The sequence below is a fragment of the Temnothorax nylanderi genome, unplaced genomic scaffold (genome assembly GCF_030848795.1).
Source record: "Temnothorax nylanderi isolate EJ_2023f unplaced genomic scaffold, tnyl_v1.0 TNYL_tig0047_pilon, whole genome shotgun sequence".
NCBI lineage: Eukaryota > Metazoa > Arthropoda > Insecta > Hymenoptera > Formicidae > Temnothorax > Temnothorax nylanderi.
Window position 1 is genome coordinate 926,324 of NW_027249109.1, and position 24,174 is coordinate 950,497.

The 24,174-nt window shown below is 28.1% G+C and overlaps 2 protein-coding genes across 2 annotated transcripts; both read right to left on the minus strand.

Moving 5' to 3' along the window:
- Positions 1–1,326: 1,326 nt before the first annotated feature.
- LOC139772235 (fatty acyl-CoA reductase 1-like) lies at positions 1,327–5,839 on the minus strand. Its single transcript, XM_071705744.1, has 9 exons — positions 5,636–5,839; positions 5,030–5,278; positions 4,547–4,692; positions 4,210–4,319; positions 3,527–3,719; positions 3,018–3,263; positions 2,470–2,646; positions 2,305–2,385; positions 1,327–1,793 (listed from the first exon to the last, which is right to left on the minus strand). The coding sequence occupies exons 1-9, from the start codon at positions 5,837–5,839 to the stop codon at positions 1,703–1,705; spliced, it is 1,497 nt and encodes a 498-aa protein (XP_071561845.1). The 3' UTR covers positions 1,327–1,702.
- Position 5,840: 1 nt separating this feature from the next.
- LOC139772133 (uncharacterized) lies at positions 5,841–21,787 on the minus strand. The gene is made up of 18 exons (XM_071705545.1): positions 21,465–21,787; positions 20,901–21,149; positions 20,516–20,661; positions 20,252–20,361; positions 19,129–19,321; positions 17,551–17,793; positions 16,973–17,149; positions 16,810–16,890; positions 16,207–16,291; positions 11,969–12,190; positions 11,388–11,636; positions 10,897–11,042; positions 10,638–10,747; positions 9,944–10,136; positions 8,853–9,095; positions 8,289–8,465; positions 8,123–8,203; positions 5,841–7,616 (listed from the first exon to the last, which is right to left on the minus strand). The coding sequence occupies exons 1-18, from the start codon at positions 21,666–21,668 to the stop codon at positions 7,526–7,528; spliced, it is 3,000 nt and encodes a 999-aa protein (XP_071561646.1). The 5' UTR covers positions 21,669–21,787; the 3' UTR covers positions 5,841–7,525.
- Between the last annotated feature and the right edge of the window lie 2,387 nt (positions 21,788–24,174).

Genomic DNA, 24,174 nt, shown 5'->3' on the forward strand with positions numbered 1-24,174 from the left:
AGGAAATAATGTGCAGAAATATGTAATGAGGTTGAAAGAGCAAACAAACAATATATGCGATAATATGCGTGTGCAACAATTTAATATTCGTAATATGGCAGTCACGTAAATGTAGAAAAGATATAATGTAATATATTTTATATTGCATTATGTGTAAATGCCATTTATTATGAAGCGTAGATGCATATTATTGCATATATTGTGTGCTTCCTCTTTCAATCTTACATCATTTTCTGCACATCATTTCCTGTTTCCTACAGCACAGATAGTTCTAGAAATTTGATTGGCTATAAAACGATTATAATTCTATTCGTACGTAGGAAATAAGCGTGTATAATTTACAATTAGTTATAATTGTTTATTTGAACTCTACTTATCTCTTCCTATCGACATGATAAAAGTGAAAACGATTCCAAATGTTCAGTATCTACCTTCTGCATTGAGTAATTATTAATTGTTCATGTTAGCTTTGTTTTAAAAGTAATGAATAAGATGACAACTGATTTGGCCCAGTCGATTTCTATACATTTTACGCTACACTAACAATAAGTATATTTTCGACAAGATTTCTAGATAAAATATTATGGAAACGGCATTGAGATCGCGCGTGATGTTTGTGAAACTGAAATATTCCTGTTAATGCGTTCCTTCGAAAAAGGAATTAAATATTAACGAAAAACTATTAAACTTATTGGTAAATTAAATATAGAAAAACTCTTTGTAACAATGCATTTTGTAAGGAATTTTAAGTTCTTTAATATATTATATATTATTATATTACATGTAAATGTATATGACAAAACGAATTGTTTTCTAAACGCTATTGTAGGTATCAAGGATTCTGAAGGAAGTTATTTTTGACATTAAACCACATACATTACATCACTCAATGCAGAATTATAATTATAAACGTTTTATGGCCAATCAAAGCTCTAGAACTATTTGTGCTCTAGGAAACAGGAAATGATGTGCAGAAATGGATATGACAATAGATATATAAAGTCATGCAATGACGAGCGACGCGTGACACAACCGCGCGCCGAAAAACTATGGTCCACCTCTTGTTATTAGATAATGCTTATCACCTGTAAAGAATCTAACGAGTAAGCTATTTTACATGCCTACTGCTTCTCATGCGCTTATTTGCTCAGACATTTTAATTAATTATTCAATAACTATTGAGAATTTTGCAAAATGGCACATGACTTTTCTTTTTAGTTTGACCCAATCTACCTTCACCTTTTGATTGGTCATGACTTGCCGAACATCCTGTTTATACTCATAAATTGGTTATACTCATAAATTGAATATATAAGAAATAAAACGTAAAAATATCAATACTTTATTTTTATACGTTGATCTTCATATAATTCTTCTTATAAACACACAATGTATTGCAAACAATTATTACATATAATTACTTACAGCCAGTTGCTTATTACGTATGTGCATAACCGTAAGTTGTCGTTTATGTATTTTACTTCTATGCAAATTGCACTTTATTTGATTTTTTTCTAAGCATATACACATAATGTTTAACGATAAATAATCAAATATCCCCGTTATTTTTAATATATAATAAAGTATCTATAAAAAGAAAAATATTTTTTAGCTAAAAAATTATTTTTCTTCTGAAAGCTATGCATTATATGGATTTGATTATCATAAATTGTAGTTCACTAAACATGGGTAATCAGCAATTTTATAATGTATAAGAGTAGATCCACTTAAACATTATCCACAATATGCCAGTAGAGATAACAGTTTCCACGATTGTGACGAACAGATGCACTCTGAAAATAGAATAAATGCAATTAATATATTATACATGTTCAGTTACTTCGATTATGCATCTTAAATAAGAAATTATATAAAACTCTATTTTGCTATTTAAAATGTATCAGTGAATTTACAACGATACCTTTTCTCTTTCTTAGGCGTTTTCTGAATTATTTATGTCATACAATACACGTCGACAGCAAAATACGTATTTTTTGATCAATATTTTACTATATAATCTAATTATTTAAAATGTCTTATACTCTAACGCCAAGATAATAAATTAAACTTGTAATAAGAAGTTTGAAATTTCAAACATTTATCAAATATTTATCTAAAATGTAACTGCCAAAGTTATAGTTATTTTTTTATACACTAGATTCGTTTCATCCGTTAGTTTCCAAAAAGTAATCGATCGTTTAATTTCCATTGCTATTATATGTTATCTAATGAGAGCCGATTTTTTAAATACGCAAACATAAGTAAACGATAATTATAACTTATTCATAACCTATTAATATATACCTTTTACTATGTGCTCTGGCTGCATCCAATCGATTTAAGTCTTCGTGAAGAAGAAACTTTTTGCCACCAATGGCACTATTCCTTTATATTGTGAGATAAAACATTTAATGACTGGGTCTTTATTGTGAACATTGTTTAGAATATAAAAAAATATAATACACTTACTTGCAATATTCTCTAATATCAATGTAGGAATAATCAAAAGAAAACATATCCCTGTTATCAGGTGGTATTGAGGATATTAAAGATAAGCTATTTGTATTGCTGTATTTCCATTCATGGAACGAAAAATAACTCACAGCACGATTGACCACGTACAGTTTTCTCTGCAGTCGTATTAGCCTAATTTGCATGTTATTCATTAAAATAAAAATTTAATTATAATGATACGGAATCAACTATATTACTGAATCTGTAGATTCAAAATCCGCAAGTGCAATTAAATAGATAGAAAGAATATGTATGTTTTTATAGATATATTGCTATGTATAAAAGTTTCTTCTAAATATGTAAAAGAGATAAATAGATAAAGCAAAGAAATATAACATATGCAACATGATATTCCATATTAATTTATAATAGAAACATCTTTTTATTAAAAACGAAACATATTATTTGTATGCGGAATAGCTGAATCTCACTGATTAAATTAAATACATGCAGAAATAATTTGCATTTGCTAAACTAGATAAATATTTAATTTAAAAACTTACATAGGTCGACGTCCTGAGAAATATAAAATCAGATCTATTAATATAGCTGGCAGAATATGCAATAATATCGTTAATATATAGAACAGTATAAAATTATCGGTCAATATTGTATTAGGAATCCAGACAATTCCTTCCAAAGGCACCTCATCACGCGTGATACTGAATAATAATTTTATACCATCTTGATATGTCAGGTGTTTCTGATTTGTACAGTTTAAAATAAAAGGTGTGGAACCTGCTGTAAAGCTAATAATAAACATAATTATGTATTAATTAATAAACTAAAAAATAAATAATAATAGGTTTGCAATTTATGCAAAATTTTGTATAATTTGTATTAAGTATAGATAATAAGAAAGTAATTTCCGAAATTATGCAATTTCATGAAATATCATTAAAAAGTAGGTATATAGTAAAAATTGATATAATTTTAAATAGAGAAAAAAAGCTTTCGTATTTATAATTTAATATAGTTAAAGATGCATGCTTATATACGTTGATGGTCATACGTGGTTAATCCTAGCTTCCAAGTTACAACTATTATAGCTTTGATGACAATATCTACTGGTACTGCGTCTTCGTTAACGGATTTATTACAACAGCCTATTCGTATTAATCCTTTTCCGCCACCAATGAAAAGTCCTATTGGACCATAAATATTATCTATCCATCCTGGCATTGGTTCTTTTAGCGATGGCATCACTAAAATATGAAATACATTTGTTAAGCTAATATTAATACGTTATTGTTATATTCTAGTAATATTATCAAGTTTGCCCATACATTATCAACCGAAATGAAAAAAGAAGAGTTATAGAGTTATATAAACATATGTTGTAGAATCCTATGCATATGTTCAGTTTTTGGTTACTTTAATTTCTTGTAAGAAATGTCAAACATATTAATTTATTTAGTAATAAAAATAGTTGGAAAAGACATATTTGACGAACTACATAAATACAAACATAACAGTAAATGTATTTTTAAAATAATTAGAACTTAAAATATACATGAAATTTTCTTTCTTTTTATACTTTCAATGCCTTTATCATCTTTACAAGAAGTTATATTCTACCGTTATAAATATTATATTTAAAACTAATGTAATATAAAATGGAGATACAAATATTCCGCATACTCTATAACAACTTATTAAGATTTATTTTTAAAAATTAAAAAAAAGGCTATGTACCAATGGAAGGTCTTACGATCGCGCAAGGCAAAGAGGAAGAATAATCCTGTATCACACTTTCCGATAGGTTCTTCGAAAATATATACGTGTTGGGAGCGTAATCCAAACATCTATATATAATTTCAAGTGTGCACAAAATTAAAAATTTTAATATCATTAGAAGTACAATATGTGAATAAAAGAATAGTTCTAAAAAGAGTTCTAAATAGATAAATATATTATTTAATAACAAATATATAATTTAAAAATATAATAATATAATATAATAATAAATTAAAAGTTAAAAAAACATACCTAACTATATAAAATTTATAAACGCGATTAGTTTATAGCTTACTTAGCTGTAAAAATGTTTAAAGTATGCTCATCCAATGACTCGGCCATATCTATCATCTTCCGCCAATCAGCTATAGGCGGGTACACTTTTTCTTCAATAAATGGATTATTCACGTGTGCGAATGCTGTACCGACATACACTAATGCCTTTAATAAAAAAGAGGAATCTTTTTTTTAAATTTTTGTAGTACATAAAAGTTTGTATAATAACAAGATATATTTAATTTATACTATATAGATACTGATACATTATGATATTTCAATCATGTTTACATTCTTCCAAATTTATTCTGTTTAAACTGTTATTAAACTTAAAAATACGCCATAATAAGTATTTGGGAGAAAATTTATGATTGAGATATGTAACGTTGTGCGCAAAACATTATACATAAAATGTATCACGTAATGCAATGAATTACGTAAAATTATACATGAATACAAATTTACATTCTCTGTTATTTTTTTTTAAGTAAAAATTACTTACTTTTAAATTCTTCATACTTTGAGCTAAAATACAAATGTCTCTTGTTGCTCTAGTGTTGGAAAGTATAGCATATTTTAAACTGTTATTAAATCTTACACTCGCCGCTGCATGTATTATTATAGTCACTCTTTCAATCAACGTTTGCCTGTCCGCAGCCGACAAACCTAATCCTTTCTCACTAACATCGCCAAAAATCGGAATTAATTTCTCGAAATTAGAAGCTCGCTCATTGCGTAGTTTTTCATATAACTAAACAGATATATTATAATTTATAAAAACGTTTTCATTACAGTAATAATTCTAAACATATTTTTAATAAATGTACAATATTAGAGTAAAATGGTTAATAACATATTTGCAATAACATTTTACTTTAAATATATTCCAATATTTTATTATATATTATTTATTATATATTATGTTATTGTTATTGAAAACAACTTTCTTTAGTGATGACATTTGTGCAATTGCAATGACACTGACATTTACGAAAAAACATTATTTTCATTAAACATTTAAATATAATAAAATATGTATTTTAAAAATCTTACAAATACTGTGAAAATGCGTCGTTACAAAAAGTTTCACTTTCTACATATAACTTACCGGTAAATCTAATATTTTTTCCAGTCTTTGATTTATACTTAATTCTTTCTTCGGACGCATCAACAGAAATATTTCACGAACATCTGGACAAGATCGCAATACTTTTTCAATATACACTTTACCCAGAAATCCTGTCGAACCTGTCAAAAGTATACTTTGTCCGGCGTAAAATGCAGGAATCGATTTGGCTAAATCAACTGTCATCTTGTTCGTTACTGTATTATTTATTTTATTTTATTACTATTATAACAAAGTTAACATAAATAATAATGATCTAGCAGCTCAACACAAAACTAAGGTATAGAAACACTTGAAATCGTTGTCACTTTTCTTTTGTCGATGTAAGTAAAGAATAAATGTTTATAACTTCTTACACGGGCTTACGACTGCTGCTTACACACGAAATGAATTATAATCGTTTTATAACCGTCAATCAAACTTGTGGGATTATATATGTGCTTCGATAAACAGGATATGCAGATATGCTTGTATATATATCTGCAGTGTAAGGTTGAAAGTGCAAACATATGAAATATATGCAATAATATGCGTCTGCTTCACAATATATGGCAATAATGTGAAGATATAATACATTTATATAATAACAATTATAGTAATCATAACTATTTGCAGCGCAGATTGCTAGTAAATATTTAAATATAATACTATTAAATTAAATAAGAGAATTGAAAAAAAAGAGAGGAAAGAAGAGAAGGAGGAGATGGAAAGTTGAAAGGTAGAGAAGGAGAGAAGGAAGGAGAGAGAGAGAGAGAGAGAGAGAGAGAGAGAGAGAGAGAGAGAGAGAGAGAGAGAGAGAGAGAGAGAGAGAGAGAGAGAGAGAGAGAGAGAGGGAGGGAGGGAGGGAGGGAGGGAGGGAGGGAGGGAAAAAGCAGAGAGAGAGAGAGAGAGAGAGAGAGAGAGAGAGAGAGAGAGAGAGAGAGGGTGGGAAGGAGCGAGGGAGAGAAAGTGGGAGAAGGGGAGAGAGAGGGAGGTGAAAGGAAGCCCATCTCTTATATATAAAAGTATTTCCAATAGTCATCACTAAACGAATTGTGTGTGTAATAATTTAAACTTTCCTAGTAAAATTTTATGTATACATATGCGTTATACTTATAAGTTGACCCTTATTAATAACCATTTGCTTTTTACAAAAAACATATTGTATATGTTCGTTCCTTTTTAGTTTTATCTAGTCTCATCCAAAATAATTTTTAAACTTTTTTACCGTTGATGTTCAGTCTCCTCTTTGGTTGTGTTTATCATAGTAAAAATATTTCTGCTACATTATATATATATGGATTTACATATACACACACACACACACACACAAAATCGGATCCACTTTTTAATGAGCAGTTTGTTTGGTGAGGAAACCAATAATTTTTATCCATAAGATACAAATCGTAAAAATCACAGCACAGCATAATCATCTGTGACGGCGAAACTGTGAAAACGTCTAACAAGAACTGTAAACAGGAAATGACGTAGAATTATATAAATCCAATGATAATAATATTCTTAAAATTTTAGGGAGCAAGTCTTTTCATATTTATATATTAATCTGCATCCTATATCGTGAGCTTAGTTTCTTTTATAAATAATTACGATAGTGTTATAGACAAATGTGCATAATTGCAAGTTTCTGTCGTATAATTTAAAAACATATACGATTTCTATACATGCAAATCCGTGCACTTTATTTGAGACCTTCTAAATATACATATATATGACATAATGTTTAAATTCTAAAATAGTTCCGTTATAAAGATACAATAAGATACTATAAAGAGAAATATCTTTGATTAAATAATTATTTTCCTCTATAAGCTATTATATATATTTGACAGTCATAAACTTCAGTTTGTTATGCATACGGATAAATCACCTATTTTATAATGCGTAAGAGTAGATCCACTTAAACATTATCCACAGTATACCAATAGAGATGATGGTTTCCACCACTGTGACAAACAGATACACTCTGAAAGAATAAATGCAATTAATACATTATACATACTAATATCTCAATTACGTCAATTATGTTTCTTAAACAGGGAAATAAAAAAATTCTAATTAATCTTCTTAATTAATATGTATCGAAGTTCTTATATCGATAATCTCTTCTTATTCCTTGACATTATCTGAATTATTTACATTGTACATAATACATATCGTTAGCAACATGAAATTTATGATTAATAATTTTATAAGTAATTATTCACAATTCTATCACTTGTTCTATCACTGAGATAACAAATTAAATATAAAATTTGTAATCAAGGTTCGAAATTTCCAACATATTTATTTGAGATGTGATTGCCAAAATTGTAACTATAAATTATGTAGTTATTTTTTTTAACACTAAGTTTGTTTCATCCTCTAGTTTCAAAAAGTTTAAATTCTATTGTTATTACATGTTATTTAATAGTCGATTTTTAAATGTCACAATATACATAAATAATACCAAATACAGTAATATATTTATACCTTTTACTGTGTAATCTAGCTACATCCAATCGATTCAGGTCTTCATGAAGGATAAATCTTTTGACGCCAATTATACTATTCCTTCATATCGTAAAATAAACATTTATTAGCCTTAAATTATCTTTATTGTAAATATTATATAGAATAAAAAATATAATATATTTACTTGCAAAATTCTCTAATATCAACGTAGGAATCATCAAAAGAAAACATATCCCTGTTATCAGGTGGTATCGAGGACATCAGAGCCAACTTATTTGTATTACTGAATTTCCATTCATGGAACGAAAAGTAACTCACAGCACGATTGGCCACGTACAGTTTTTTCATCAGTCGTAATAACCTAATTTGCATGTTACTCATTAACACGAAATGGTTAAGATTTAGTTACAACGATATAGCTTTAACTGACTATATTTATAGATTCAAAATCCGAAAATATTATTTGAAAATAGATTTTTTAAAGAGTATGTATTTCTTTAAATTATATCTAAATTATATATTGTTATATAAAAATTATGTTATGATATAAATGCTCTTTTTAAATAAAATAAAAAGAAGAGCTAGATGAATAGATAGAAAAAGTGATAATTTTATAATAAAAAATATTTTTTAATAAAAAAGTAGTATATTATTGTAATTTGCGGAATATTCAAATCTTGCCGATTCTATCAAATATATATTTAGAATAATTTTCTTTTACTAGTTAAATATATTAATTAAGACTTACATTGGTGGACGTCCAGAGAATTTTAAAACCAGATCTATTAATATAGCTGGCAGTATATGCAATAATATCGTTAATATATAGAACACAATATAATTATCGGTCAATATTGTATTAGGAATCCAGACAGTATCTTCAAAAGGCACTTCATTTAGAACACCAAATAACATTTTTATATCATATTGGTATGTTGTATATTTTTCACTTATACAGTTTAAAACAAGTAAGTTGGAATCTGCAGAAAAGCTAATAATAAACAAAATTATAAATTTATCAATAAATAACATAAAGGATAATCAATTTGTTATTTAAACAAAGTATCGTAAAATTTGCATTAAGTTTCAAAAATTAGGTAACTATTTGCATTTTAAGTTGTGTGATATACAAAATATTATTAAAAAATATTAGTTATTTAACATCATGTTTCGAATTAAGCATATTTCGAAAGTATAAATAAATAAAAAAACTGATATTAAATTATTTAAAAATTGTTAGTATTATTTTATACAAAGAAAAGTCATAGATAAATGTATCCAAGAATAAGCATTTAATATAGGGGAGACCGGGGCGAAGTCGTCACTATTTTTTCGATGCCGATTTTTAACAACAAAATAAATAATTTTAGTAAAATGTGGTATACCGTTGTAAAGAGTGAACCCTTGATTACAAAATTTATAAAGACATTAGATTTCGAGATAATTGTAGTGACGACTCCGCCCCGGTCTCCCCTATGTATAAAGTGCAACTACTTTAATGCAAAGTAAAGAAAACATAGCAAATATTTGACTGAGAAAATTTTAAGTAAAAATCGAAGATTTTATTATAGAAATACTATAAAAGTTATATCATTAAACAATGTATTCAACTACCGAATATAGTATAATGTAGAAATCTGCTTAGACTCGACTAAGATCTGAAGAGCTGACTCCTCCTTAGATTTAATAAATAAATTGAAGAAAACGCCTACGACTATGTAGTAAACATGGATTGAGCTTTAAGTAATGATGAGTTAAGTAAAGAGAAAAAGCTTTCACATTTATAATTTAATAAGGAAAGTGTATTGAAAGCATGCGAAAGTATATCGATGGTCATACCTGGCCAATTCAAGCTTCCACGATACGACTAACATAGCTCTGACGACAATATCTACTGGTATTGCATTTTCACGAACGTATTTATTTAAACACCCTACTCGTATTATACCTTTTCCGCCACCAATATAAAGTCCCATTGGACCATAAATGTTATCTATCCATCCTGGCACTGGTTCTTTTATCGATGATGTCACTAAAGTTGATAATGAGATTTGATATCACATAAATTTTGTAGATTAAATTATTCTGGCTATTAATAAATTCTGGTAATATGTTCACATCTATATCTATATATACATATAGTAAAATGATTAAATTATTATTTGCCACGTATTTGACACATACATATCAACCGAAATGACGAAATCTCAGGCAGGCTCTATATGTATACTAGTATACATTTTCAACTTTTATTATAATCTTATTTTTCATAAAAAACTTTGAGCTATTTATTTGTTTATTACAAGTAAAAACTTGTTTGATGTTTGAAAAGACATATTTGATTAATTATATTACATAACATTACATAAACGAATATACATAATCATCTTCATAAAAAATTATATCTTATCCGTATAAATATTTTATAAAGTAGTATAAAATAAAATAAAAAATGTAAAAAATGTTGGGCATATTCGACAGTTACGCATTAAAGATAAAATTTATTTTTCACAATTAAAGAAAGGCCACATACCAATAGGAGGTCTCACAATCGCGCAAGGTAACAAGGAAGAATAATCTTGTATTACACTCTCTGCTAAATTTTTCGAAAAAATATACGTGTTGGGTGCGCAATCCAAACACCTATACGTAAATCCATGTTTATACAAAATTAAATACAAAATTGAATATCATTAAAAATGTAAATAAAAAGATAATACAAAAAATACAAATTATTCTAACATGCATTACTATAAAAAATTTATAACCACGATTTCTAATTTATAGCTTACTTGGCTGAAAAAATGTTTAAAGTATGCTCATCCAATGACTCTGCAATCTCTATCATCTTCCGCCAATCAGCTATAGGCGGGTACACTTTTTCTTCAATAAATGGATTATTCACGTGTGCGAATGCTGTACCGACATACACTAATGCCTTTGACAAAAAAGAGGATTTTTTTAAACTTTCTAGTATATGAAAGCAGTATATAACAGTTTGTATATTAACAATATATATTTAATTTATACTATAAATACTGGTAGGGGACATTTTATGATATTCCAATCATGTATATATTCTTTCAAACGTATTCTATTTAAATTGTTACTAAATTTTAGATATATTACGACATAATAAGTATTTGGGAAAAGATTTGTGATTAAGATATGAGTTTTTGCGCAAGGACATTATCTAAAATATATATCATGTAATGCAATGGATTATTTTCGAATACAAATGCACAATCTCTGTTACTCTTTTTAAATATAAGAAAATACTTACTTTTAAATTTTTCATACTTTGGGCTAAAATACAGATATCTCTCGTTGCTCTAGTATTGACAAATATGGCGTATTTTAAAGTGTCATTAAATCTCACACTCGCCGCTGCATGAATTACTATAGTCACTCTTTCAACTAGTATTTGTCTGTCCACAGTCGACAAACCTAGTCCCTTTTCACTAACATCGCCAGAAATCGGAACTAATTTCTCGAAATTAGAAGGTCGTTCTTTGCGCAATTTGTCAAATAACTGAAATAGAAGAATATTACAATTTACAAAAAGATCTTTTTTATAATAAAAAATTCAAAGATATTTTTAATAAGTTTATAATAACAGAATAAAATGTTTAGTGACATTTGCGACAACATTTTGCTTTACACCTGTATATCAATCTCTTATTATAAACTACTTATAAAATCGTATTGTTAAAAATAACTCTCTTTAGTAATTAGACACGTTGAAATAGTATTTACCAAAAAAAATTCTTTCTACTATACATTTAAATATGGTACACAGGTACAACATCGTAATTTTAGATATCTTCAAAGAATGCGTAATTGTAAGTTTCTCTTCTCACTTACCTGTAAATTTAATATTTTTTCGAGCCTTTCGTTAACACTTAATCCCTTTTTCGGACGCATCAACATAAATATTTCGCAAACATCTGGACAAGATCGTAACACTTTTTCGATAAACACCTTACCCAGAAATCCTGTTGCACCTGTTAGAAATATACTTTGTCCAGCGTAAAACGCAGGAATCGACTTGGCTGGATCAGTTGTCATCTTATTACTTTTAAAATAAAGTTAATATAAATAATAATAATCTAGCAACGGAACGTGCAAAAGGAAGATATTGAAACACTTGGAATCGTTGTTAGCTTTGTTATACCGATTAATGTAGGTGAATAAAATGTAAGCATAGTTCGAGGAAACTACTTATGAATAACTTCTATTATGCACTAATTGAATTGTAAAATCGTACGCCAATAAATTTGTGAAATTGCCTGTGTTTAAACAGGAAATGACTATTGTGCAGTGTAATGTTGAAAGAGCAAACAATGTACTACTGCTTCACTACACATGTAGCAGTTAAAAAAAATATAATGCAATGTACTTTATAATAACACTTATAATAATTATAATTATGAACAAAGCAGATTGTTTATAAAAATTTAAATATAACATTATAGAATTAAACAGGAAAAGAAATATAGAAAGAGAGAGAGAGAGAGAGAGAGAGAGAGAGAGAGAGAGAGAGAGAGAGAGAGAATAAAATTTCAGATTTCAATTGATAATAAAATTGTACAATATATGTATACATGAAATGATAAAAAAATTGTAAACAAGCTATATATTCTTGTAGAGCTGAAGGTAACAATCGCATTGGTTTTTTCTTGCGGCTCACGTTGATTTAAGGCGGATAAACATGTTTAGTGCTCGATATAAAATATAAAATAATATATAACAGTTTGTCATACTGGCGCGTATGATGTACATGTTTGATATAATCATGATATTACTATCACGAATATAAATTACGGAAATGTTGCGGCTGTTTTAGTATAAAGTATAATTAGCCAGAATAAAACAAATAATTTAATTGCAAAAAATTATTAAAGATTTAATATTCATAGAACTGTCCAGAATCTTTGCAACAAAGCAAAATGTTACAGATGATTCATGCAAATATGTTAATTCTCTTATTTCAAATTTCAGTTTGTCTTTAAGACGTCATATCTCCCGATTTGAGACATACGTGTTGTCTGGGTTTGCAGCAACTATAATATATTGATGGAAATGCTACGTAGAGAAAGGAGATACCCAATATACCCATAGAGAAGAAATGTCATATGTTTTGAAAAATGTTAAAGAAACTAATGACGAAAAAAGTGATTTGGTTCTGCGATGATGAGCGCTAGAAACCGAAGCACAAATCCATCTTCCTTTATTTAAAGCAGGAACAATACGGATATTAAATTTTAAAAGAAAACACTAGATTGTGTCAAAAAAAGAAATCAATTTGTAAATTGTTTGACAAAAACAAAGACAAAGAGTAATTACAAGTTGTATGCCAGGAATTTATAAGTTATACTATATGTCACTTACTTACGTAGAAGAATTTAAAGTATGTTCATCCAACAACTCGGTTATTTCGATCATCTTCTACCTATCACCTACAGATAGGGATGCTGTTTCCCTATAACTTTATTCACCTGTGTAAATACTGTATTAATATACATCTTTTAAATTAATGCCTTTAATAGATAAAGAATAATTTATTTTAAAAAATTACATCCTTTTTAAATTTTCTCTTGTTTAAAAAGTTTTTATAATAATAATACATAGTTCATAAAAGGACAAATACATATGCTTGATAAAAACAAAGCTAAATAATCAGGTCTAATTTTACGACCAATTTTTAATAGTGGAAATAACAATTTTGTTTACGCGTTTCGACTTACTTATAGTCTTCATCAGAACCTGTTTAGTCAAACTGATAAAATTACATTACAAAAAATATAAAATTCGAATACAGTCATATGTGTTTTTTTTTTCAATAATATGACTGCGAATGGAATCGTTGTCAGCTTTGTTATACCGATTAATGTAGGTGAATAAAATGTAAGCAGAGTTCGCGAGAAAATGTTTATATATCTGTCTACAAATAACTTCTTTTACGCACGAGTTGAATTGTGACCGTAAGCCAACCAAATCTGTTTTTGAATTTTAAACAGGAAATGATTATCATACGGTGTAAGGTTAAAAGAGCAAGGAATATATGTATGTGTAATAATATACGTCTATCTTACTATAAGTACAAAGTCTTTCGGGTCAGGTCAATGAAACTTCAGGGTCTTATAGGAAATTGAATTTGGAACAAAAAAGTTCCTAAAACATAGGTCGAAAAGCGCTTCGCTAGAAAATTATGGCACGATGCAATAAGTCAATATTGCGTAGATGCAAAAAATGCATTAGCAAACAGGGACATCATTTTGAACATATTTGATAATTTGGTTAAACATTATTTTTCTTTTACTTTTAGTAAAATTGTCTTTTTATTAAGCCTTCTGTGAAGGAGTACCTACCTGGGTACGCAAAGCGACTTAAATGTCACAAATTTTTGTTTTTAATTCGCAAATTGTTTTGTGACGCTTCAGATCCCCATTCTTGATGTAATAAGAAACAATTTTCAGTAGATTTTATCTTAATACCAATTTTACTTTTTTTGGACAATTTTACTTTTGTAGTCGCCGTGAATTCGAATAGTTCGCCATTCAATGTATGGGTACGGGGTATTTATTTTGACTTTTTGTTATTATGCAGACAACGTGTAAATAGTTAAATAACTATAACAATTCCTCGATAACTCTTCCATCTAAGCGTGAAAATTTGGATGACTAATAAAAAATTAATTAATAAAGAAGATATTAAATAATCTTAACTGCATAAAATACGTCCGTTCATATTCGCTGCTAACTCAATACTTATTATCAAATTCAATGCAATTGTAATTCGCCAGTACGAAATAATAACTAAAGACGTATGAATCGGCCGGACTGGCAATAATTTTATCAAATAAGTGTTCGATTTCGCTCGATAAAGCAATAGCTGAATAATAGAAACGGCCAAATTACGAGCAATTAATAGGTGTATATTTATTAAAACCAATTTCGCCTCAGTTGTCGAATTGGTACGACACCTTCACGGAATGAAGGAGGTTCCAGGTTCGAACCCTGGCTGAGGTAATATTTTTCGCAATAAATTTAATAATTTAATTTAAATTATTTAAAAATAAGATGCTTATATATATAAGTATCAAAGATTATAACCGTCTTGACGATTAATCGGGCCAAAATCAATGGTCGAATCGTCACGACGATAAAATTATTGCCAGTCAGGCCGATTCATACGTCTTTAGTCAATACTTATTGTTAGAGCGCGCGCAGACCGTACCTGTCGGAAGTGATTTTCTCCACTGAAAAAAACGAAACGCAAGGTAGTCGGAAAACCTCTAAATTCGATGCCCAGCAGCTGCTATAAAGAAATTGTCGCAGTGTGCGATGTCGAAAACACACAGTGGGTACCCATACATTGATGGAAAGGTGAAAAATTATGCATTGACAGAAGGGTTAATGTAATTTTTGTATTATCCCTTTTTTTTAAGTAAATTTTTTAAGGAAGCGTTTCCGGACCTATGTTTATAGGAACTTTTTTGTTCCAAACTCAATTTCCTATAAGACCCTGATGTTTTATTGACCTAACCTGGAACACTCTGTATAGTGAGAAAAAATATAATGCATCCTGCATATAATCTAAACTAATAAAGTTTCAGAAATTAGTAGGTATCTGTTTATACTCATAATTAATGAATTTATTTCTTAAAAATATTTACAATAGTATATCATAGCTAAACAAAATGTGTATGTAATAATTTAAACTTTTCTAGTAAAATTTCACGTATACATTTTTCCTATACTTAAAAGTTGATAAATTTTTAATAATTATTTTCTTTTTTTACACGAACATATATGTATATTTTCTCTTATTTCAATTTTATTATTCATTATCCTTGTATCTTATTTTCTTTTACACTTTTTTATCATTGATGTCCAGTCTTCTCTTTGATTGTATGTATCAGTAAAAATGTTTCTGCCTCATTATATACATGTACATATACATTATGTATTACATTATATAATCGCACCAACTTTTTAATAAGCACTTTTTTGCTGAGAAAATCAGTAATTATACTACAACCAGCACATAAAAAGCTAATATATATATATAATTATATGGATAAATCATCTATTTTATAATGCGAAAGAGTAGATCCACTTATATATCATTCGCAGTATACCAATAGAGACGATAGTTTCCACCACTGTGACGAATAGATACACCCTAAAAACAGAATAAATGCAATTAATACATTATACATACTTGTATCTCAATTATATCAATTATGTTTCTTAAACAGAGAATGAAATAAATTCTATTTAATCTTCTTAATTAATATCTTTCGAAGTACTTATATCGATAATCTCTTCTTATTCCTTGACATTATCTGAATTATTAACATTATACAATACATATTGACAGCAATACGAAATTTATGATTTATATTTTTATAAATAATTATTTACAATGGTTTACTTTATTACTGAGATATCAAATTAAATATAAAATTTGTATTGAGATTCGAAATTTCCGACATATTTATTTGAGATGTGATTGCCAAAATTGTAACTATAAATCATGTAGTTACTTTTTTAAACACTAGGTTTGTTTCATCCGCTAGTTTCAAAAAGTACGTTTAAATTCTATTGTTATTACATGTTATCTAATAGTCGATTTTTAAATGCCACATAAATATGTATAAATGATACAAGTACAGTAATAGCACAGTAATATATTTATACCTTTTACTGTGCGATCTAGCTGCATCCAATCGATTCATGTCTTCGTGAAGAAGAAATGTTTTGGCGCCAATTATACTATTCCTTCATATCGTAAAATAAACATTTATTAGCCTTAAATTATCTTTATTGTAAATATTATATAGAATAAAAAATATACATTTACTTTATGTACTCCCTCCAATCGCAATCAGAATAATCAAAAGAAAACATGTCCCTGTTATCGGGTGGTATCGAGGACATCAGAGCCAACTTATTTGTATTACTGAATTTCCATTCATTGCATGAAAAGTAACTCATAGCACAATTGGCTACATACAGTTTTCTTTGCAGTCGTACTAGCCTAATTTGGATGTTACTCATTAATACGAAACGGTTAAAGTTTAGTTACAACGACATATAGCTTTAATTAACTATATATTACTACTATAGAAAATCCGCAAATGTACTTTGAAAATAAATTTTTGCAACGAATATGTATTTTTATAGATGTATTATTATATAAAAATTATATTATTGTATGAATGTTTTCCTTAAATAAATACAAAGAAAAGCTAGATAAAGAGATATAAAGAAAGATACACACGCAAAGTGATAATAAATTTATGATAAAAAGTATTTTCTTACCAAAAAAGTATATTATTGTAATTTGAGGAATTAATTCAATCTTGCCGATTCTATCAAATATATATATATTCAGGAATAATTTGCGTTTGTTAGTTAAATATTTAATTTAAAACTCACATTGGTTGACGCCCAAAAAATTTTAAAACCAAATCTATTAATATAGCTGGCAGCATATGCAGGAATATCGTTAATATATAGAACAGAATCAGATTGTCGGTGAACAGCGTATTAGGAGTCCAGATATTTCCTTCCAAAGGCAATTCATACTTAAGACTGAATAATATATCTGTATCATATTGGAATGTTGTACGTTTCTCATTTATACAATTTAAAACAAATAAGGTGGAATCTGCAGAAAAACTAATAATAAACAAAATTACAAATTACAAGTGAATAACAAAGGATAATTAATTTATTATTTAACAATGTTTCGAGAAATTTGCAGTAAGTTTCAGAAATAAGGTAAATATTTGCCAAATTTTAAGTTGTGTGATATATAAAATATCATAAAAAAATATTAATTATTTAACATCATATTTCGAATTGAGCATATTACGGAAATTAGAGCAATCACGTACATTTTTTAAAACAAAAATCGGAAACTCGTTTTTTATTAGCAATTTTTCTAATTCTATTACATTCTTTAGTTCTTTCTACCCCTATTTCATATATAATTCTTTAAGATTCGGTCAATTATTTTCCGAAAAATTGGAAAAATTTCGGAACCGGTTTCCAAAAAGATCGGTAACGAAAAATTATACACATCATGGCAATCCCCGGAAAATTCTACCCCTACTTCATATACAATTCTTTGAGATTCGGTCCATTAACGAATGAGTAGTTCGCGGACAGACAAACAAACAGTCGGGTTTTATATTATAGTATGATAAAAGAAACTCTTATTAAATTATTTATATATTTTTAGTATTATTATACAAAGAAAGTCATAAATAAATTTATCCAAGAATAAGCATTTAATATATGTATAAAGTGCAACCTCTTTAATGCAAAGTAAAGAAAACATAGCAAAATTCGAAGTATATATGCTTCATTGGAAATCCACGAATATAGAAAACAGGCTAATTAAGAGCCAGGCGCGGTAAATATTGCGCGAAAGTTTTATTTAAAAATTTTCACATATTTTATTCGAACCCTGGCTGAGATAATATTTTTCGCAATGATTTCTTTAGTTATTTAAATTATTTAGATTGAAATGATTTAGGGGGGAGGGAGGGATTTTACTAATCGAACCGGAGCTGTGTTGCAAGTCTGACAATTTAGTCAGCGCGCAGTCAAAGTTGGAAAATACGTAAAATAAAAATATAAATAAAACCTTTGCGCATCATTTACCGCGCCTAGCTCTTAATTATCACGTTTTCTATATTCGTGGAAAACATGTAGCAAATATTTGACTGAGAAAGCTGTAAGTAAAAATCAAAGATTTTATTATAGATATACTATAAAAGTTATATCATTGAACAATTATATTCGACTACCGAATGTAGCGTAATGCAGGCATCTGCTTAGACTCGTCTAGGCACTCCTTAGATTTAATAAATAAATTGAAGAAAATGCATACGGCTATGTAGTAAACATGGATTGAGCTAGTTTTAAGTAAAGAAAGAAAGCTTTCGCATTTATAATTTAATAAGGAAAGTGTATTGAAAGCATGCAAAAGTATATTGATGGTCATACCTGGTCAATCCAAGTTTCCAAGATACGACTAGCGTAGCTTTCACGACAATATCTACTGGTATTACATTTTCATGAACGTATTTACTTAAACACCCTACTCGTATTATACCTTTTCCGCCACCAATATAAAGTCCTATTGGACCATAAATGTTATCTAGCCATCCTAGCACTGGTTCTTTTATCGATGATGTCACTAAAGTTGATAATGAGATTTGATATCACATAAATTTTGTAGATTAAATTATACTGGCTATTAATAAATTCTGGTAATATGTCTATATCTGTATATCTATATATCTATATCTACATATAGTAATTAAATTATTTCTTGCCTACATACATGCCAATCGAAATGATAAAGGAAAGCTCTATATAACATACATCTTCAATTTTTATTACATCTAATTTTTTATTTACTAACATTTACAAACTAACTTTTTATCAGAAAAATCGTCAATCTATTTATTTGTTTATTACAAGTAAAAACATGTTTGATGTTTGAAAAGATATGTTTGAACAATTATATTATATAAATACAAAAATAAATATTAATCATGTTTACAAAAAATTATATCTTATTTGTACAAATAATTTATAAAGCAGAATAAAATAAATCAAGTAAAGGGAAAGAGGCAATAAGAGCCGGCGTGGTAAATAGGGCGCAGTTGTACATATTCTTCTAACCGTCAATACATAAAAATGCTTGCCTGCATCGTAGCACACACACACACACCTGACTGACTGCAAAACTGATAGAAGGAGCGTGCGAGTATATATACAATGTAATTTAGCCTCATGACCGCGTTATAGTATATTTTTTAATGTTTAAATTTGTTCCTGTGACTACGTACACATTACGCTGAAGATGACCACAAAAAATGGTCGAAACGTTCGCGAATTTTTATGTATTGACGGTTAGAAGAATATATACAACTGCGCCCTATTTACCGCGCCGGCTCTTATTGCCTCTTTCCCTTTACTTGATTTAATCACGAGAGCCTTATATATTTTTTATTTTAGAATAAAATAAAATAATAAAAATAAAAAATAAATTGGGCATATTCGAGAGTAACGCACTGGAGCTAAAATTTATTTCTAACAATCAAAGAAAGGCTATACGTACCCATGGAAGGTCTTACAATCGCGCAAGGCAAAGAGGAAGAATATTCCTGTATTACGCTCTCTGCTAGATTTTTCGAAAAAATATAGGTGTTGGGTACATAATCCAAACATCTATACATAAATTCAAGAGTATACAAAATTTAGTACATAAATATTATTTAAAAAAAAATACGATATAAATAAAATAATAATGCCAAGAAAACAAATTATTCTAGTACATTTAACTATATAAAATTTATAAACACGATTATCATTTATAGCTTACTTAGCTGTAAAAATATTTAAAGTATGGTTATCCAATGACTCGGCCATATCTATCATTTTCTGCCAATCAGCTATAGGTGGATACGCTTTTTCTTCAATGAATGGATTATTCACGTGTGTGAATGCTGTACTGATATACACTAATGCCTTTATAAGAAGTAAGAGAAATTTATTTACAAATTATATGTATTTTTAAATTTATTCTGTTTAAATTATTATTATTAAACTCAAAAATATGCCATAATAAATATTTGAGAGAAAATTTATGATTTAAATATAAATTGTTGCGCAAGGACATCACCTAAAATATATCATGTAATGCAATGGATTATTTATGAATACAAATGCACAATCTCTGTTACTCTTTTTAAGTAAAAATTACTAACCTTTATATTCTTCATACTTTGAGCTAAAATACAGATGTCTCTCGTTGCTCTAGTATTGATAAATATAGCGTATTTTAAAGTGTCATTGAATCTCACACTTGCTGCTCCATGTATTATTATAGTCACTCTTTCAATCAACATTTGTCTGTCCGCAGCTGACAATCCTAGTCCCTTCTCACTAACATCGCCAGAAATCGGAACTAATTTTTCAAAATTCGAAGGTCGTTCTTCGCGTAATTTGTCAAATAACTGAAATAAAAGAACATTTATATAAAGGTTTTTCTTATAATAAAAATTTCTAGATATTTTTACTAAATTTATAATAACATAATGGAATAGCATTCATTTAATATGGCATTCGTGACAATATTCTGCTTTACTGCATTCCAATCTTTTATTATAAAAACTATTTATAAAATTTTATTGCGGAAATTAACTTTCTCTAGTTATAATGTTACAATAGTATATTTACAAATAAATTCTTTTTACTATACATTTAAATGAGTTACATCTATTAATTTAAAAAAATCCAAGAAATGTGTAAACGTTTCTTTTCTAACTTACCGGTAAATTTAATATTTTTTCGAGCCTTTCATTAACACTTAATCCCTTTTTCGGACGCATCAACAGAAATATTTCGCGAACAACTGGACAAGATCGTAACACTTTTTCGATAAACACCTTACCCAGAAATCCTGTTGCACCTGTTAAAAGTATACTTTGTCCAGCGTAAAATGCAGGAATCGACTTAGCTGGATCAGTCGTCATCTTATTACTTTTAAAATAAAGTTAATATAAATAATAATAATCTAGCAACGCAACGCGCAAATTAAAGGTATCGAAACACTTGCAATCGTTGTCAGCTTTATTGTGACGAATGATGTAAGTGGGTAAAATGTAGGTAGTTCGAGGAAACTACTTATGAATAACTTCTATTATGCACTAATTGAATTGTAAAATCGTACGCTAATCAAATTTGTGAAATTGCCTGTGTTTAAACAGGAAATAACTATTGTGCAGTGTAATGTTGAAAGAGCAAACAATGTACTACTGCTTCACTACACATGTAGCAGTTAAAAAAAATTATAATGCAATGTACTTTATAATAACACTTATAATAATTATAATTATGAACAAAGCAGATTGTTTATAAAAATTTAAATATAACATTATAGAATTAAACAGGAAAAGAAATATAGAAAGAAGAGAGAGAGAGAGAGAGAGAGAGAGAGAGAGAGAGAGAGAGAGAGAGAGAGAGAGAGAGAGAGAGAGAGAGAATAAAATTTCAGATTTCAATTGATAATAAAATTGTACAATATATGTATACATGAAATGATAAAAAAATTGTAAACAAGCTATATATTCTTGTAGAGCTGAAGGTAACAATCGCATTGGTTTTTTCTTGCGGCTCACGTTGATTTAAGGCGGATAAACATGTTTAGTGCTCGATATAAAATATAAAAATAATATATAACAGTTTGTCATACTGGCGCGTATGATGTACATGTTTGATATAATCATGATATTACTATCACGAATATAAATTACGGAAATGTTGCGGCTGTTTTAGTATAAAGTATAATTAGCCAGAATAAAACAAATAATTTAATTGCAAAAGATTATTAAAGATTTAATATTCATAGAAGTGTTCAGAATCTTTGCAACAAAGCAAAATGTTACAGATGATTCATGCAAATATGTTAATTCTCTTATTTCAAATTTCAGTTTGTCTTTAAGACGTCATATCTCCCGATTTGAGACATACGTGTTGTCTGGGTTTGCAGCAACTATAATATATTGATGGAAATGCTACGTAGAGAAAGGAGATACCCAATATACCCATAGAGAAGAAATGTCATATGTTTTGAAAAATGTTAAAGAAACTAATGACGAAAAAAGTGATTTGGTTCTGCGATGATGAGCGCTAGAAACCGAAGCACAAATCCATCTTCCTTTATTTAAAGCAGGAACAATACGGATATTAAATTTTAAAAGAAAACACTAGATTGTGTCAAAAAAAGAAATCAATTTGTAAATTGTTTGACAAAAACAAAGACAAAAAGTAATTACAAGTTGTATGCCAGGAATTTATAAGTTATACTATATGTCACTTACTTACGTAGAAGAATTTAAAGTATGTTCATCCAACAACTCGGTTATTTCGATCATCTTCTACCTATCACCTACAGATAGGGATGCTGTTTCCCTATAACTTTATTCACACCTGTGTAAATACTGTATTAATATACATCTTTTAAATTAATGCCTTTAATAGATAAAGAATAATTTATTTAAAAAAATTACACCTTTTTTTAAATTTTCTCTTGTTTAAAAAGTTTTTATAATAATAATACATAGTTCATAAAAGGACAAATACATATGCTTAATAAAAACAAAGCTAAATAATCAGGTCATACGACCAATTTTTAATAGTGGAAATAACAATTTTGTTTACGCGTTTCGACTTACTTATAGTCTTCATCAGAACCTGTTTATTCAAACTGATAAAATTACATTACAAAAAATATAAAATTCGAATACAGTCATATGTGTTTTTTTTTTCAATAATATGACTGCAAAGATATAATTCAATTTATTTTATATTTGAGATGTAGATTGTTTATAAAAATTTGAATATAACGTATATATAATAGCTCTGGAATTTAATAAACAAAGTTTTGATTGAAAATTGAAGTAAAGCGGATTCAAATTGGAAATCGAACTGAATGGTTCATTTATATTATGAATAGATAATTAGAGGAAATGATAGACATGAATGATAAACAGTTTAAGTAAGTTATGCAGCATAAATTGAAATAATTATTGAATGTTTAATTCTGTCAACTCACTTTGCTTCAACTAAAATGTCTCACGAGTCTATATTTTTCGATACATCACGTACATATTCACGAAAATCAGCACATCAAGAACAGACATTCCAATAATTATAATGTGACATCAATATTTCTTATTTAATAGTGAAAAAGTGAATGGGATCTTATGATTTCATTAATGATCGATGTAATTAATCGATTTACATCGATCGATGTCAACTACACATTTTATATTTAAAAAAATGCAGAAAGTGATAGAGTTACTTATAAAATCACGATAATTGTCAATGATGATCAATTGGGAAAATAGCAATACCAGTCCATATCAATATGCAGACAACTTTAAAACCGTGACTAAACACTGTATGCTGTTATTCACTGCAAATCAACATCAGGTATTTACTCAACTTTGCCGTTAACTATTTAATTTACAATCTAGT